This window comes from Mercenaria mercenaria, chromosome 12, assembly GCF_021730395.1.
Source record: "Mercenaria mercenaria strain notata chromosome 12, MADL_Memer_1, whole genome shotgun sequence".
Taxonomy (NCBI): Eukaryota; Metazoa; Mollusca; class Bivalvia; order Venerida; family Veneridae; genus Mercenaria; species Mercenaria mercenaria.
The window spans coordinates 10,411,491-10,424,681 of record NC_069372.1 but is presented as its reverse complement, the minus strand read 5'-3'; the positions used below and the strand labels follow the sequence as shown (position 1 = coordinate 10,424,681).

Here is a 13,191-nt window from a genome sequence, read left to right as displayed (position 1 = left end):
TGCCGCCAGCAGGCTAAAGGTTAAAGCTGATAAGTAGCGGGAAGTTTCGGGGATAAAGTGATAAAAAACAAGACCTTTTTGTGTAATATATATTCGTATACATTACTACCTATGTATAACTTTAACATATTAAATTAAATATTCTAAATTTATCCCTACTCCTCCATCAGAAAAAGAAATTAAACTAATATTTGGAATACGAGATTTTCTATACCTGCTACAATAAAGAACTAGCGATACATCTAGAAATGAAACGTCTAAAGTACCTTACACTTTCCTGCAATTTAAATTCACCCTTCTATAATGAACTTGTCCATCTTCCAATTTGGACAGTACCAATAACTGTTAAAAGGGGTGAATAACAAAAAGATACTGACTGAATGGCGGACACTGCAGATCATGATCAGACTGTACGGATGTGCAGGCTGGTCATGATCTACACTGGTCGCAAAGGCAGAATCAGTCGTGTCCAGCATGATAAGGGTAATATCAGTCTCTCAAATGGGTTATCGGTGACGTATAGAAATAAGATTTGATACAAACGTTAAAACTTCATTAGTCTTATTTTCTCATACTTGCATACTTAACAGTATAATAGAGTTTCGTGAAATTCTAGATGGGTTAGGGATTTATCCTACCGACAAAACATAATCAAACGAGAAAATTAAATTGACGAATGGTTGAAGGTTAATGAATTATTGATAAAAGCCTCCGCTGGTACATTTTAAACTGGATACAAGCATTCAGATAGTTTAATCGAAAGAGATATTTGTATACAATACACGTAACGGATTTTTTTTCTTATCAAAAGGTAAGATTCAAAGTGTTTAATCGTTTATAAACAAATAAATGTAAACATTTTGTATCCATTTACCTATTTTCATATTAAAAAAGAATATACTGATATCATTTTAATATGGGTATTGAATTATTTGCCATCGCTTGATACTTAAATATTTACGTGATTAAGACTGTAACTATGTCAAGCCAGTTTCTGCGCTTTGGAGATTGATAAAGTGTACTTTGGAAACACGTTATTGTTTGGTTTGTTGCTAAACTTTAAACATTGGTTTAATCTCTGACCTGTTGTCAAGAAACATGTTCAGTAGGTCACATACTGGCATCATGAATAAATGGACCAAGTATGAAACGAAACTGTTCTGACTATTTCCTTTTTCTTCTTGACTCTGACTTTGACGTGTTCAAATTTAATAAATCCGCCATTTTGATTTTTGTTGCCATGGAAACAAAATGGCTGCTGTTTTGATCAAATATTTAAATGCTCATATTTTTCTCATTTTTAAGCCGGTTTTGAAAATTCTTTCACTTCTTTAAATGATTCAAGAAATCCTAGCAGACGGAATTTACATAAGAACAACATTGCCTTTCCCTTTAACAAAAACACGTGCATAGATCGACTGCTGACTTGATTTCCGGGATGTTGTACAGTCATTCTCCCTCATGAACAGACTCAATCAAGCCAAGTCTGTTACTGTTTTGCTTGTCTAATAACTATAATTTTAAGGAGGAAAACACGGTAATGAATACTCGTAAAATTTAAAATATAGAGTTTGTTTCCCATTTGAAAAAGCGCACTTTTGTTCTATACAGGTATTCTTTGACAATTAGAGATGCCAATTAGATTAGACCAAAGGCCACGTTTACAAAGCTCAATTCAGTGTTGTTTTATTTTCTGATCCTTTGGTATCATGGAGAACTTTCATTTTTACCGTAATAGAATTCCGCTTAAGCCGGTACTAGGAGGCGTGAACGGTGTTGCACAATTCATTACCTCTCTCTCATGAACAGACTCAATCAAACCTATAATGTTGGTTGGTTGTGTTCTGTGCTTCAAAGGACATTTTCACAGATTTTAAACACTTCTTGATAGAAACTACAAGTATCGAGGCATTTTGAATTGTCAAAGACTATCATGGTTATCAAGATATACATTGTTATATAGAACTTCTCAGAAGTAGCATGTCAGGTTAGCTCTAAAGTAAGTGCCTGGATCCCCGAAAAAGACAAATATAGGTGACGATTTTACAGGATGCCGTATGTCTGACGCTGTCCGCTCAGTACAGGTAAAGAATCGAGATAACTGACGGAGGAATATACGCCCAAAGGTATGACCTTTGACACCTATGTGTGACCTTGACCTTGAAGCGAGCTATCCGAAACATGCACTCTGCTCGTGGTCTTAATGTGTTGAACATTTGTGTCAAGTTTCTTTGAAATCCTTCAAGGGGTTCAAGAGTTACAGAGCAGACACGAAATTGTTAACTGACGGACGGACGGACGGACGTTCTAACGAAACGGTATTTATGTGACACCCCCATTGTTTTCTCTATTGTTCTATCAATCACACAAAAAGAAAAAGGTCACATAAACAGAACGGAATGAATGACATCAAACAGAAAGTACCGTTATGAAGTCACTTAACCATCATTTCGCGGGCACAGACAGACAGACAGACGGACACCGGCGTCATAACATAATACGTCCATTTCAGGCATACAAAAAGGTGTTCAGGACCTAATAAATAGTATCCCAAACTTGCATGTTTAGCTGTTAAACATTATAGTTCTGTTCATACTAGTTTGATTCATGAAATTCGAGATGTGTTAGTGATTTTTTCCTACCGATAAGAGATGATTTGAATTAATTTGATGAATGGTCGAAGGTTAATTTATCATTGATAAACTTTCAAACAGGACATTCAGGTACACCGTGGTTCAATCAAAAGAGATATTTGTATAAATACGCGTATAATATGTGTATAGTTTTATAAAAATCGGTAATGGACGTATTTATATAGAGATGAAAGTGAAAATGATTTTATCGTTTTTAAATAAAGTGATATAGGAGGTTAGGTATTGTTTCATTTTGCAATAATATCATGTGTTGTGATAACCATGACCAGTTTTGGTTCTGGGCTGTTTTGAGATTCGTGAGGTATCTTTTAAAAGTTCCACAAGGTTTTAAATTTTGACTGTGACTAAAACAAATCTGGTGCACCTTTGATATATTACAGACTCCGGTATATAACGGATTTAAGGGATTTGAATGGCTAGTATCTTTAACGGTATATATTTTGTATCCATGGTGTTGCTAACTCTAACCTTTAGTCACTATATAATACATATTATACAGTAAATGCATGCGGACATACAAAAATCTGCGTATTTTTGCTATGCGCTCCGATTGATAGTCACTTCCGGGCATGCGCAGAACGACTGCCCCAGATCTGTAATGAGAAACATCGTTAAATTTTATGTTAAAAACAGATAAAGCTGTCCAAGTGGTAAAGATACATAATTTAATGGTAAGAAAAGCATTACTTTCAATATCACACATGAATTTATACAGTTTGAACCATACTGAAAGGGAGGTAATCAAAATAATGGATTCAGTAATAATTTCTGAAATGTTAAAATATTCAAACTTATGACAAATATAGTAGAAAACATTAATTAAAAATAGGATTTACCACGAACATAATCTGTTTCAAGTTGGACAATGAATGTGGCAGCCACACTTTAAACAAAGGCATTATGAGCCTTTATTTACCTGTCTTATTTGTAGGTTTTACAAGATAAAGGGCGCTTAGCATTAAACACTGATATAAACATATTCTGTTATAATTTCAACATGTTTTATAATATCACAATTTTCTATCAATGATCAAACTATTATGATTTGGACCTGAGCTCAAACTCTTTTAAAACGTTAAAAGATGTTGGCTGAGAGCTGGCAGGGGCGGTGTACTATCTGTGAAATAATGCTACAAACCGGTGTTACCAAATTTTTATCATTCATTTTGGCATATTTCCATGGAGCCCGTTCAGCAGGTCCTATCTTATAATACAACGATAACTTAAAAAAAAAGAAAGAAACCCTCAATGATTGTTCCATATTTTTACATGAAGCCATTTTCTATGAGTTGGAAGAAACTGACCAGCTACATATATAAACAATATCAGGGCTACAGTGTGATGACAGACATGTATACTTTGACTGTGCTAGACGGTTTGCTAGGGGGCGTGAGAGGTGTTGCACATTGCATTACCTCTCATGAACAGACTTAATTAAACCGAGTCTGTCATCTCGACCGCAAGGCGCGATGGACGACATACGACATGGCACTAACAGGATTCCGTATCTATTTACTTCTAAAGATCTTTTTATAGATTTTATTGCTACGTATGAAGATGCAATGGCATGTTGCTTTTTTCTTCCAGGTTCTATGATGTCTGCCAACGAAAAGTTGACAATACAAGCGTTAAAAGATCACGACAAGGTTCAGCCAAAGTTTTCAGCCACCGCTCGGGGCCACGGTTCGAAAGACGTAAGTAGCACTTGGTCCATTGTTTATGAAGCTGAGTTCAAATAACAATCTCAAAAATCCAGATTGCAATGCTAAAATTGACCTGACCTGTAGTAAGATTGTATTGTACGTCAAATTCAGTTTTATAACTCTTGAGTCTTTACACCTTTTGTGTGCATTTTTTGGGGTGGGGCTGCATTTACACCTTTTGTGGGATGGGGGCTGCATTTCAGACTAACCCTATTTATCTCCCTCGTAAATTACTTGATAGTGGTGAAGCGTATCACCTGTCAAGTTTACTTTCAGGTTTATTGATAAATTCAGAGACCATAAGGGCATGTGAAATGCATGACATTTAACACAATGAAGCTTAGTAAAAATAATACCAGATGGCAGCACAACTATTATATAACCAAATAAGTGTGTGTGGAGGATAAAGCATTTATTATTCACGAGAAAATGTTGAGCATTCCATCCTCAGCTAAACTGACTTTCCGAAATTTACAACAGACATTATATATAGGTCCCTTCCCAAAGCATAAAAACAAACCCTGGCCGACCAAAAGGTGGAAAACTCAACTTGAACCTTACAGGCTAACATGTTCTTTTTACAAAATATCGACAATTTCAACAGTTTGTCTTTACAGTTGCAGTTCATTAATAATGAAAATTGTTCAGGCATTTGGATGTTCAAAATCGAACTTGTCAATATACTTCTTTCTTACATTAGACAAATAACTGCAATTAAAAATATTCAATGCAATTCATCACCTAAAATGTCAGTTAGTGCATCTGATAGTTCCAGTTTGGGAATGCTATCCAGTGCTTTGCCCATTTGAATATTGTCTATTGACGTTTATATGTCCATCATTATATAACAAGCCAATACCATAATATAGCTGGTTATTAAATATATTTTGTCTGCGGCATTCATGACAGGTAACAAACAGAGCAACGGTTAGTTTGGCACAGAAAGGAAAACAGATTGTACATATTTACATTTCAGTCATTAAAATGTAATTTTGCTATGTATGAGGCTTATTACTACATGGATACCAAAACTATTTATCGGAAAAGCGCCGACGGGACAATAAGATTTTATATCAATTCCCGCACACATCTTTTTTATGCCCATTTTATTTCTCGCCGCCTATTTCTAGTTAATTTAACTAAAGCAGTTGAAATTTACGAAGTTACAAAATGCGATAGTGTCACGCGAAAAACGTCATTTCGTAATTTCTTTAAGTGTCTAAAGGTCGCCTTTGTATTTGAAACATAAAATCTACAAATAAATAGTTGTTTTCAATTTTGAATTATAAATAAAATTACTTTTCAATTTAGGTAATACAAAACTTAAAAGTGCGCATAAAATTTCGTTCAGGTTTGAAAGTATTGATAACAGTTACAAATATATATATTATTACACAAGCACATTGCATGCATGTTATCAAAGTTCACGCAGATATTTGTTATGATCAATTTCAAAAAAAAAAGCACATAAATGAAGAATTTAACATCAACATATTGGACTCTTAAATCCTTGCTTACGTCGAAAATGCTTCAAAAAGTCCTGTCGGCGTCTTGTCCGACCATTCAAAACTCCATCATTTAAGATAATACTTTAGATTCGCACACAAAGTTACCATGCACTCATTAAGGAATTTACTGTGAATTAAGAGTTTAAAAAGACCACTTAGGACTTAGTAACTCCCGCTGATAAGGGGTTAGTATGACTTGTCAAGGGACGACGCAACAGTAAACTAAAGTTACTCTGAATTATGTCCGATTTTCTAACTAACAGTATATTTCTACCTAGAAAGCATTACAATCAAGTTTGATAAATTGAAAACATGGGAACTTAGGTTCATTTAATTCTTTAAACACATGTATTTCTTCGGCTATCAATTTTGTGTTGGAAATTAGGACTTACAGAAGTGTACCCTTAAATGAATATAATTATTTCTTAATTCTTATATATATATTTCTGTGGAGATAATTTTTTATAATCAGTTTTCAGTTGGACGTAAGAGAACATTAAAATAGAAAAAGTGGAAACTCCACAAGTCGCTCAACACGACAAAAATGAAAATTTTGCAGGCTCGGTTTGATTGAGCCGGTTCATGTTCTAGCCCCGGGCATTTACACATGCTACAAGTACAAAAAGCAATTTTAAGTCATAACAGAAAAAAGTGCATACTTCTGTGTAGATGCATTGCAAACAGTTTTTGTTGAACATTAGAGAAATTTGACGCAACATTAGAGAAATTTGACGCATTTATGTGAAAGCTATTACAGAAAGTGAATATTTGTTTCGTGAAGTATTCCAATCCATTTTCCGTTGCAAATATGGAAACCTGGGTACATTGGTGTACTTAAAGCTGTATGTTTTTTGCGGAGAGATGTTGTAATTAATTTTCAGTCAACAGGCTTTACTTTATTTAGTTCGGTCAATTATTTAAACTTCAGTAGTGCTGAATGTACAGGCCAACACCTACAAATAAAGGCCACCTCCGAATAAAGGCCACAGCTAAAAAAAACCTTGCTTATAAAGGTTTCTGTTTTCGCTTCCCGTTTACCCATTAATAGTGTAAATTTACCCATGTAGAGAGACCAATTGTCAACAAAGATCACTTCCCATTTTCTAAGAGCGGTCTTTGCAGACAGGTTTGACTGTATATGTTGCAACTTCATCGAGTGGAATCAGAATAGATATTTGAAGTTTTGAAATAACATTTCATAAATTGCTAAAAGAATACACTAAATATGATATTACAAAACAATATATCATAAAAACTATACTACAAAGCCTACTAAAACTTTATATTCAGAAAAAAATGCGTTTTTGACACATGTTTTGTATTTGAAAAGGTAACGGTTCAACTTAAATGGTAATAAATTTTTCAATCTTCACAATTGAAATATTGGTGTCACTTTCTGTTTTATTACACCAATTTTGTAATGTTTACTAGTGATAACCGAATTGAATTTGTTCGATATCTGGTAGGTAAAATTGGACCTTCAAAATTGTTGACCTACTAAGAGCTGTTTCAAAATGGTTTCAAGTTCTTCAAATAAAATATTCTACCGCAGAACTTGTTTAGTTTAATTCGTTTCATCTCGACGCTAGTATATAATCAGATCCAATGTATCTATATGGGTCAAAATAGTTGGCGTCAGAAAATGTTAACAGTTGTTACAAAACTCAACATTAATATAATTTGCTTATAATATACGTGCATGCCGACGAAAAATAGAATGTAGTTTCAGAAGTTGTAATTGCAATGTGTTCAATGTTTGCTTATGTTTGGAAATGCTTTTCTGCTCTTTGCATAAAATGTTAAAATTTGTTCTAATTTGGAGATATTTATAAGCTTGTTTAAATGTAAGAAAGAAACATGTCATATCAATTAATATTATCAGCAACAGCAACTTCAGAATGGAGACTATTGCAAAGACAGGTAGGAACTATCATTGGTATTCTATAGTAGAAGATATTTAGAAACTGTTTCAATATAGATAAGATTGACATCCAAACCAGTAGATCACTTAACACGACTAAAATGAAAATATTATGGAGTCAGTTCATGGACGGTAATGGAAATGCATGTCGTGTAGTATGCTTTCTAGCCCCAGGTTGAGGAGAACTCAACATTTGCACATATTACAGTAACAAAATACAATTAAAACACATCTGCGCAGATATTAAACACTGCGGTGTACATAAATATTCAATGATGCACTAAAGCGCAATTCCATGAAAAACGAAGAACTGTCCCCAGTTATAAATAAGCCCAAAAAGGGGAAACAATGGGTAGAACTAAAGAAACTATAAATTAGAGAGCTGGTCTGAGGTGATGGTGCCTGCATATCACAAAAGGTGTCAAAAGCCGAATTAATTAAGCTGGTACCATATCCAAATAGTGATTAAATAATACAAAACTCTATTAACCTTTAGCCTGCTGGCGGCAAGTGACTCTACCTTTGCGACCAGTCCAGACAAAGATAAGCCTGCACATCCGTGCAGTCTGATCATGGTCTGCGCTGTTTGCCATTCAGTCAGTATCTTTTTGGTAAGCACACATTTTAACAGTTAATGGTACTGTCCAAATTGAAAGATGGACAAGAATTTTAGCAGGGTAAGGGTTAACCGTTAAAGTGAGAGAATTGGAACCACCCAAGAAGAGATGTTCAATTTGGAAAGCTAAACAGTGCCTCATGTCTTGTTAAACGATCTGAAAAGATTGAAATATAACAACTTTGACTGAATGTACGGGAGACACTTTACGGCCACCACACAGCAAAAGACGCTGCTGTTATAATAAAGGTTAGAATGTAATATCACAGTAATGTATTTAAAAATAGGTAGCCGATACAAACTGGTAAAAACTATTAAATTTATTTACAACTACGTAAGAAATTTAGTTCAAGGCATAATTTTTATTATTTTAAAGCATGATAAATGGCAGATGACAGAGCTGTACATGTATTTATTCATATATTTGGGGGGGGGGGGGGGTTGTCCATAACTTCATCTACCACTAAAACGTGTACTGGCACTGATTTCTTTCATCTTCTGTAAGAGAGGCGTACGATCGATTTATTCTAATTTTATGTTTTACCAAATTCGTATTTGTCATCTTGTATATAATTGAAATGTACATGTTGATGGATTTTTGAAGTAACCCTGTTAAGGTTTCTATTTGCGGCGGGCCTACTTTGCGAAATGCTGTGTTTGCCCACTTTTACCTTTATGGTTTTAGACTTATGCTTAAAATACCTCTTAGGTTTGTTATTCTGTCATTTCAGGGATCTAAAGTGTCTGTTTCTTCAAGACGCTCTCATCCAAGTGGAGACCAAGCGTCCCAAAGATCAGACAAAAATGGACGACCACCACCAAAAATTAATTTTTTCAAGCTTGTCGTAGCAACAAGAGCATGGCACAGACTGGCAAAGAAGAGTAGCATGCGTAGCGAGAAAGTCGCTAAACCTGCAATAAAATATGAAAACACTTACAGAACTGAACCAGAAGACGGAAAATACTTCGCGCCAATGAGAGTAGAAAACATGATGAAAGAAACATTAGAAAAAAAACTGAAAACTGTGAAATATACACCAGACGGATGCCGTATCATAGCAACAGAACTGACAGCGGATATCAAGAGCAAAGTGAAAGCAATGGATTTCCCGCGCTATAAAATCGTCTGCAACGTATTCATAACGGAAAATAAACGGCAAGGACTAGAAATAGCCAGTAGAGCTGTTTGGAACCAGGACACGGACAATTATGCGTCGTATACGTATAGAAATCCTACGTTGATTGCCGTAGCAAATGTTTATGGCGTGTATTACGAATAATTCGTCCTAAACTGACAATTGACAAATATATAACTTTGGACGTTGTATTTATAACAAATTCAGTTCTTGGGTTACATGTAATGTATTACAAACACATTCTGTGATATGAAAAAAAATAACGTGACGTGCATATCCGAGTTTATGAACGCTTTATGAAATTTTATTTTCTTAAATCTTCCTATTATATCATATTTATAAAGTATACAAACACATACATTTCTAAAAAGTTTAAAAGGATCACATAGCTGATGACAACAATCATAAACAGATTACTGAAGTGGATAAAATACAATACCCATCATTAATTTTTAAGCATGGCGTACAGCTAGGGATAGTCCCTAAACCCAAAAGTGTTGCTGCTTTTTATACGGTAGTACTTGTTTGACAGAACGGTGCCACAGATTTTGTACCAAATGATTTCCGTGAAAAACTTAGTAGCTTAAGAACGTAACAGTCGCGGGCAAAGGGCAAAGCGCGTGGGGTAAGACCGCTCACAAACTAGGCAAGTAACTGTAAAAAAAAAGGGAATTATATGTACATTACGATGACGAGACAAGAGCTAAAATTGCATCACCTGACTGACTTTCCGATTGCTCTTTTTTTCACTTATCAATCAACTACTGATGTTTTTAGCTTATGGAATTTATATTACAAGGGTAAGAAAAATATGTAGCTGATATGTCTAAATGAATTTTTATTCATGTTAAAACCTCCTTTTTTAATAAATATACATATATATAGGTATATCGGGGAGAAGCTTTGCAGCTGCCTACCAATGATAACTGCAAACTTTCGCGTTTTCACGGTACCTGATTGTTTCGCGACTATTAAAATTCGCGGAAACACGTCGCTAACTAAAATAGCGCGGAACAATTTCTAGGTCTACAGTATACAGTTTTGTATGGTCAAAAGAGTAAAAAAAACTTTCATTGCACATAAAAGAGCATAAAATGAATTTGAAGAAATATATCAAGATTCTGTGAAACCTTCCCTTAAGCATGGAACACTAAATGAAATAAGGTAAAACGTGTAGGCACTGGGGACATCCTTTCTGTAAGCATTGTTCAAAAATTGATGGTAGGAGAGACATTTCATTCCCTTATGTGATCTATATCTTACTGATTGTCATTTTAATGTACCTGCTGAGAGATTTTTTTTAAAAAAACATAGTTGATATACTTTTTAAATATAAGATTAAACCTTTTTTTTATTTTAACAACAAAAACTCTTAAAGTGATATACGCTACCTTAAAAAACTAATTGTTCTTATAGTATAAGTGGCTCTGTACATATATGGAGTCTTATTTCAGCCGCCGCTCATGTATAATACGATCATATCAGACTTAATACATTATTATCAATCACGGGTGCATCATATTTCCGAAACAAGTGTGAAAGACCTCTGGTATGCGGGAATGAATGAGTTAATGAAGTTAAAAAATGATGACAGATCATTTCTTGTGAAAATGGCCTGTTTTATATTCGTTTCAGTATAACTTTGCATTGCATGCATGAGTTCGGTTGTGATTGGTCGTTATACTAGTAAATGGAGACTTTAAAAAACAAAACGAAGGGCGTCTGGCTATAGTCACAGTTGGCAGCAATACATGTGGGTGTAGGTTTATAGTTACTACATTCTTTTCAAAGCTAATTATTTTTGTATTTTGTTATTATGCATTATTTTGCAGGACTATTCAATAAATGCTTTATTCAGCTTTGTTTAAAACAGTCCCATGAGGATTTAAGGTTGCTAAAGGTTTATTGCCACCAAGTTAGGGCTTCTGTTCACGAGAAAGTCAGATTTCATTTTAAAAACAGAAGTATGGACTTTTAGTTGTTTAAGGAAACAATTAAGGTTTAACTAGTGAAATTAATGAAAGAAGAAAATACTCATTTGGTTTGATTCCTATCAGTCTGTCAGTATTCATAACATATTATTATGAAAATGCATGTAATGCATAATGCAAACTGCATTATGTATATTTTTCATAATAACTTTTAGATGAATCGCATTTTTATGTTGATACTGACTTCCACAAAATCGATGGATACACGTATAAAGCACAAATATTGTCGGTGCATTGTTGTTCCTTGTAAGAAGCAAGAATTATATAAAAGATAACTATGTTTCTTAAATACTCGTATCCGTGTAACAGTATACGTAAGTCTTGTCTTTTGTGGGGAAAAAGTTTCGACACAAACCTTAAAAATTGCTCTTTAAATATTGAAGAAGAAATTGAATGTAAGTATTGCAGACGTCCATTAATAATGATCTATCGCTGATTTTGAATCATGTACATGCAGTACGCTGAAACGTCTGCCTCTCAGTGAATAATGATTCTCCACTGTTTCTATATACGAGCGCGGGATATTGTCTTTCTTTTGGCATGTTCTGCTCAACCCGGGGCTAGAGGTCATGGACGGTAGCATGCATTTCCACTATTGTCCATTAACAGGCTCAATCAAACCGAGCCTGCAACATTTTCATTTTTGTCGTCTTGAGCGACTTGTGGAGTTTCCACTTTAACTATTGCAACTCCAGCAAACCTTCTGGTGTAAAAAAATCATGAATAGTCAACCCTCACCTTGCTAAATTCCTATAATGAACTTGTCCATCTTTCAATTTGGACAGTACCATTAGCTGTTTAAAGGGGTGCTTACCAAAAAGATACTGACTGAATAGCGAACAGTGTAGATCATGATCAGACCACGGATGTGCAGGCTGATCATGATCTACACTGGTCGCAAAGGCAGAATCAATCGTGTCCAGCATGATAAGGGTTAAAATGCTGGTATCAAACAGTTGAGACACATTTTCCGTTATTGTTGACAAAATTTCTCAAGGACAACGTTTTAGTGATCTGCATCTTATCAATTTATCAGCGCAAAATAAACATATTTTATACTGTTAAGCTGTAAAATTCGTCTTTCATAGATTTAAAAGCCTGTAATAAATCTTATATTACCCTGTTTGAAAAAAATACGTGAAGTAACTTACTGACAAAGTCATTATGATTCACAAATTTAACAAGAAGTCTCATATAAATTTTACCACAATCTGGAGTATACAGAAGCTACAAATACATAACCAAACTGTTTAACCCTTACCCTGCTAAATGTCTATAATGAACTTGTCCGTTTTTCAGTTTGAACAATACCATTAACTGTTAAAAGGATGCACACCAAAAAGATAGTGACTAAATGGATGTGCAGGCTGGTCATGATCTGCACTGGTCGCAAAGGCAGAATCAATCGTGTCCAGCATTATAAGGGTTACGGATGCATAGTTTTCCATGAATTTGAGGTCTGAGCAGACTTCAGATACGTGGAAAGGTGTCCCATTACTATAGTTAAACACATGTGGTCTGAGTGCTTAAATCCCCGCTAAAAAGGAAGCTCAAGAATAAAAATGGAGAGGCGAGGAACGCCTTATATATTGAAATTTATTTCATTGACATGTTTGCGGACTTTGTTGAGAATCCGTGTGAAAAAGATATCAGAGCAAACAA

At 34.6% G+C, this 13,191-nt stretch overlaps 1 protein-coding gene across 1 annotated transcript; it reads left to right on the top strand.

Moving 5' to 3' along the window:
- Nucleotides 1–607: 607 nt before the first annotated feature.
- Nucleotides 608–11,396, top strand: LOC123535146 (dynein light chain Tctex-type 5-B-like). Its single transcript, XM_045317695.2, has 3 exons — nucleotides 608–811; nucleotides 4,242–4,348; nucleotides 9,134–11,396. Exons 2-3 carry the CDS (start codon nucleotides 4,247–4,249, stop codon nucleotides 9,680–9,682), a joined length of 651 nt encoding a protein of 216 aa, XP_045173630.1. The 5' UTR covers nucleotides 608–811; nucleotides 4,242–4,246; the 3' UTR covers nucleotides 9,683–11,396.
- The last annotated feature ends 1,795 nt before the right edge of the window (nucleotides 11,397–13,191 follow it).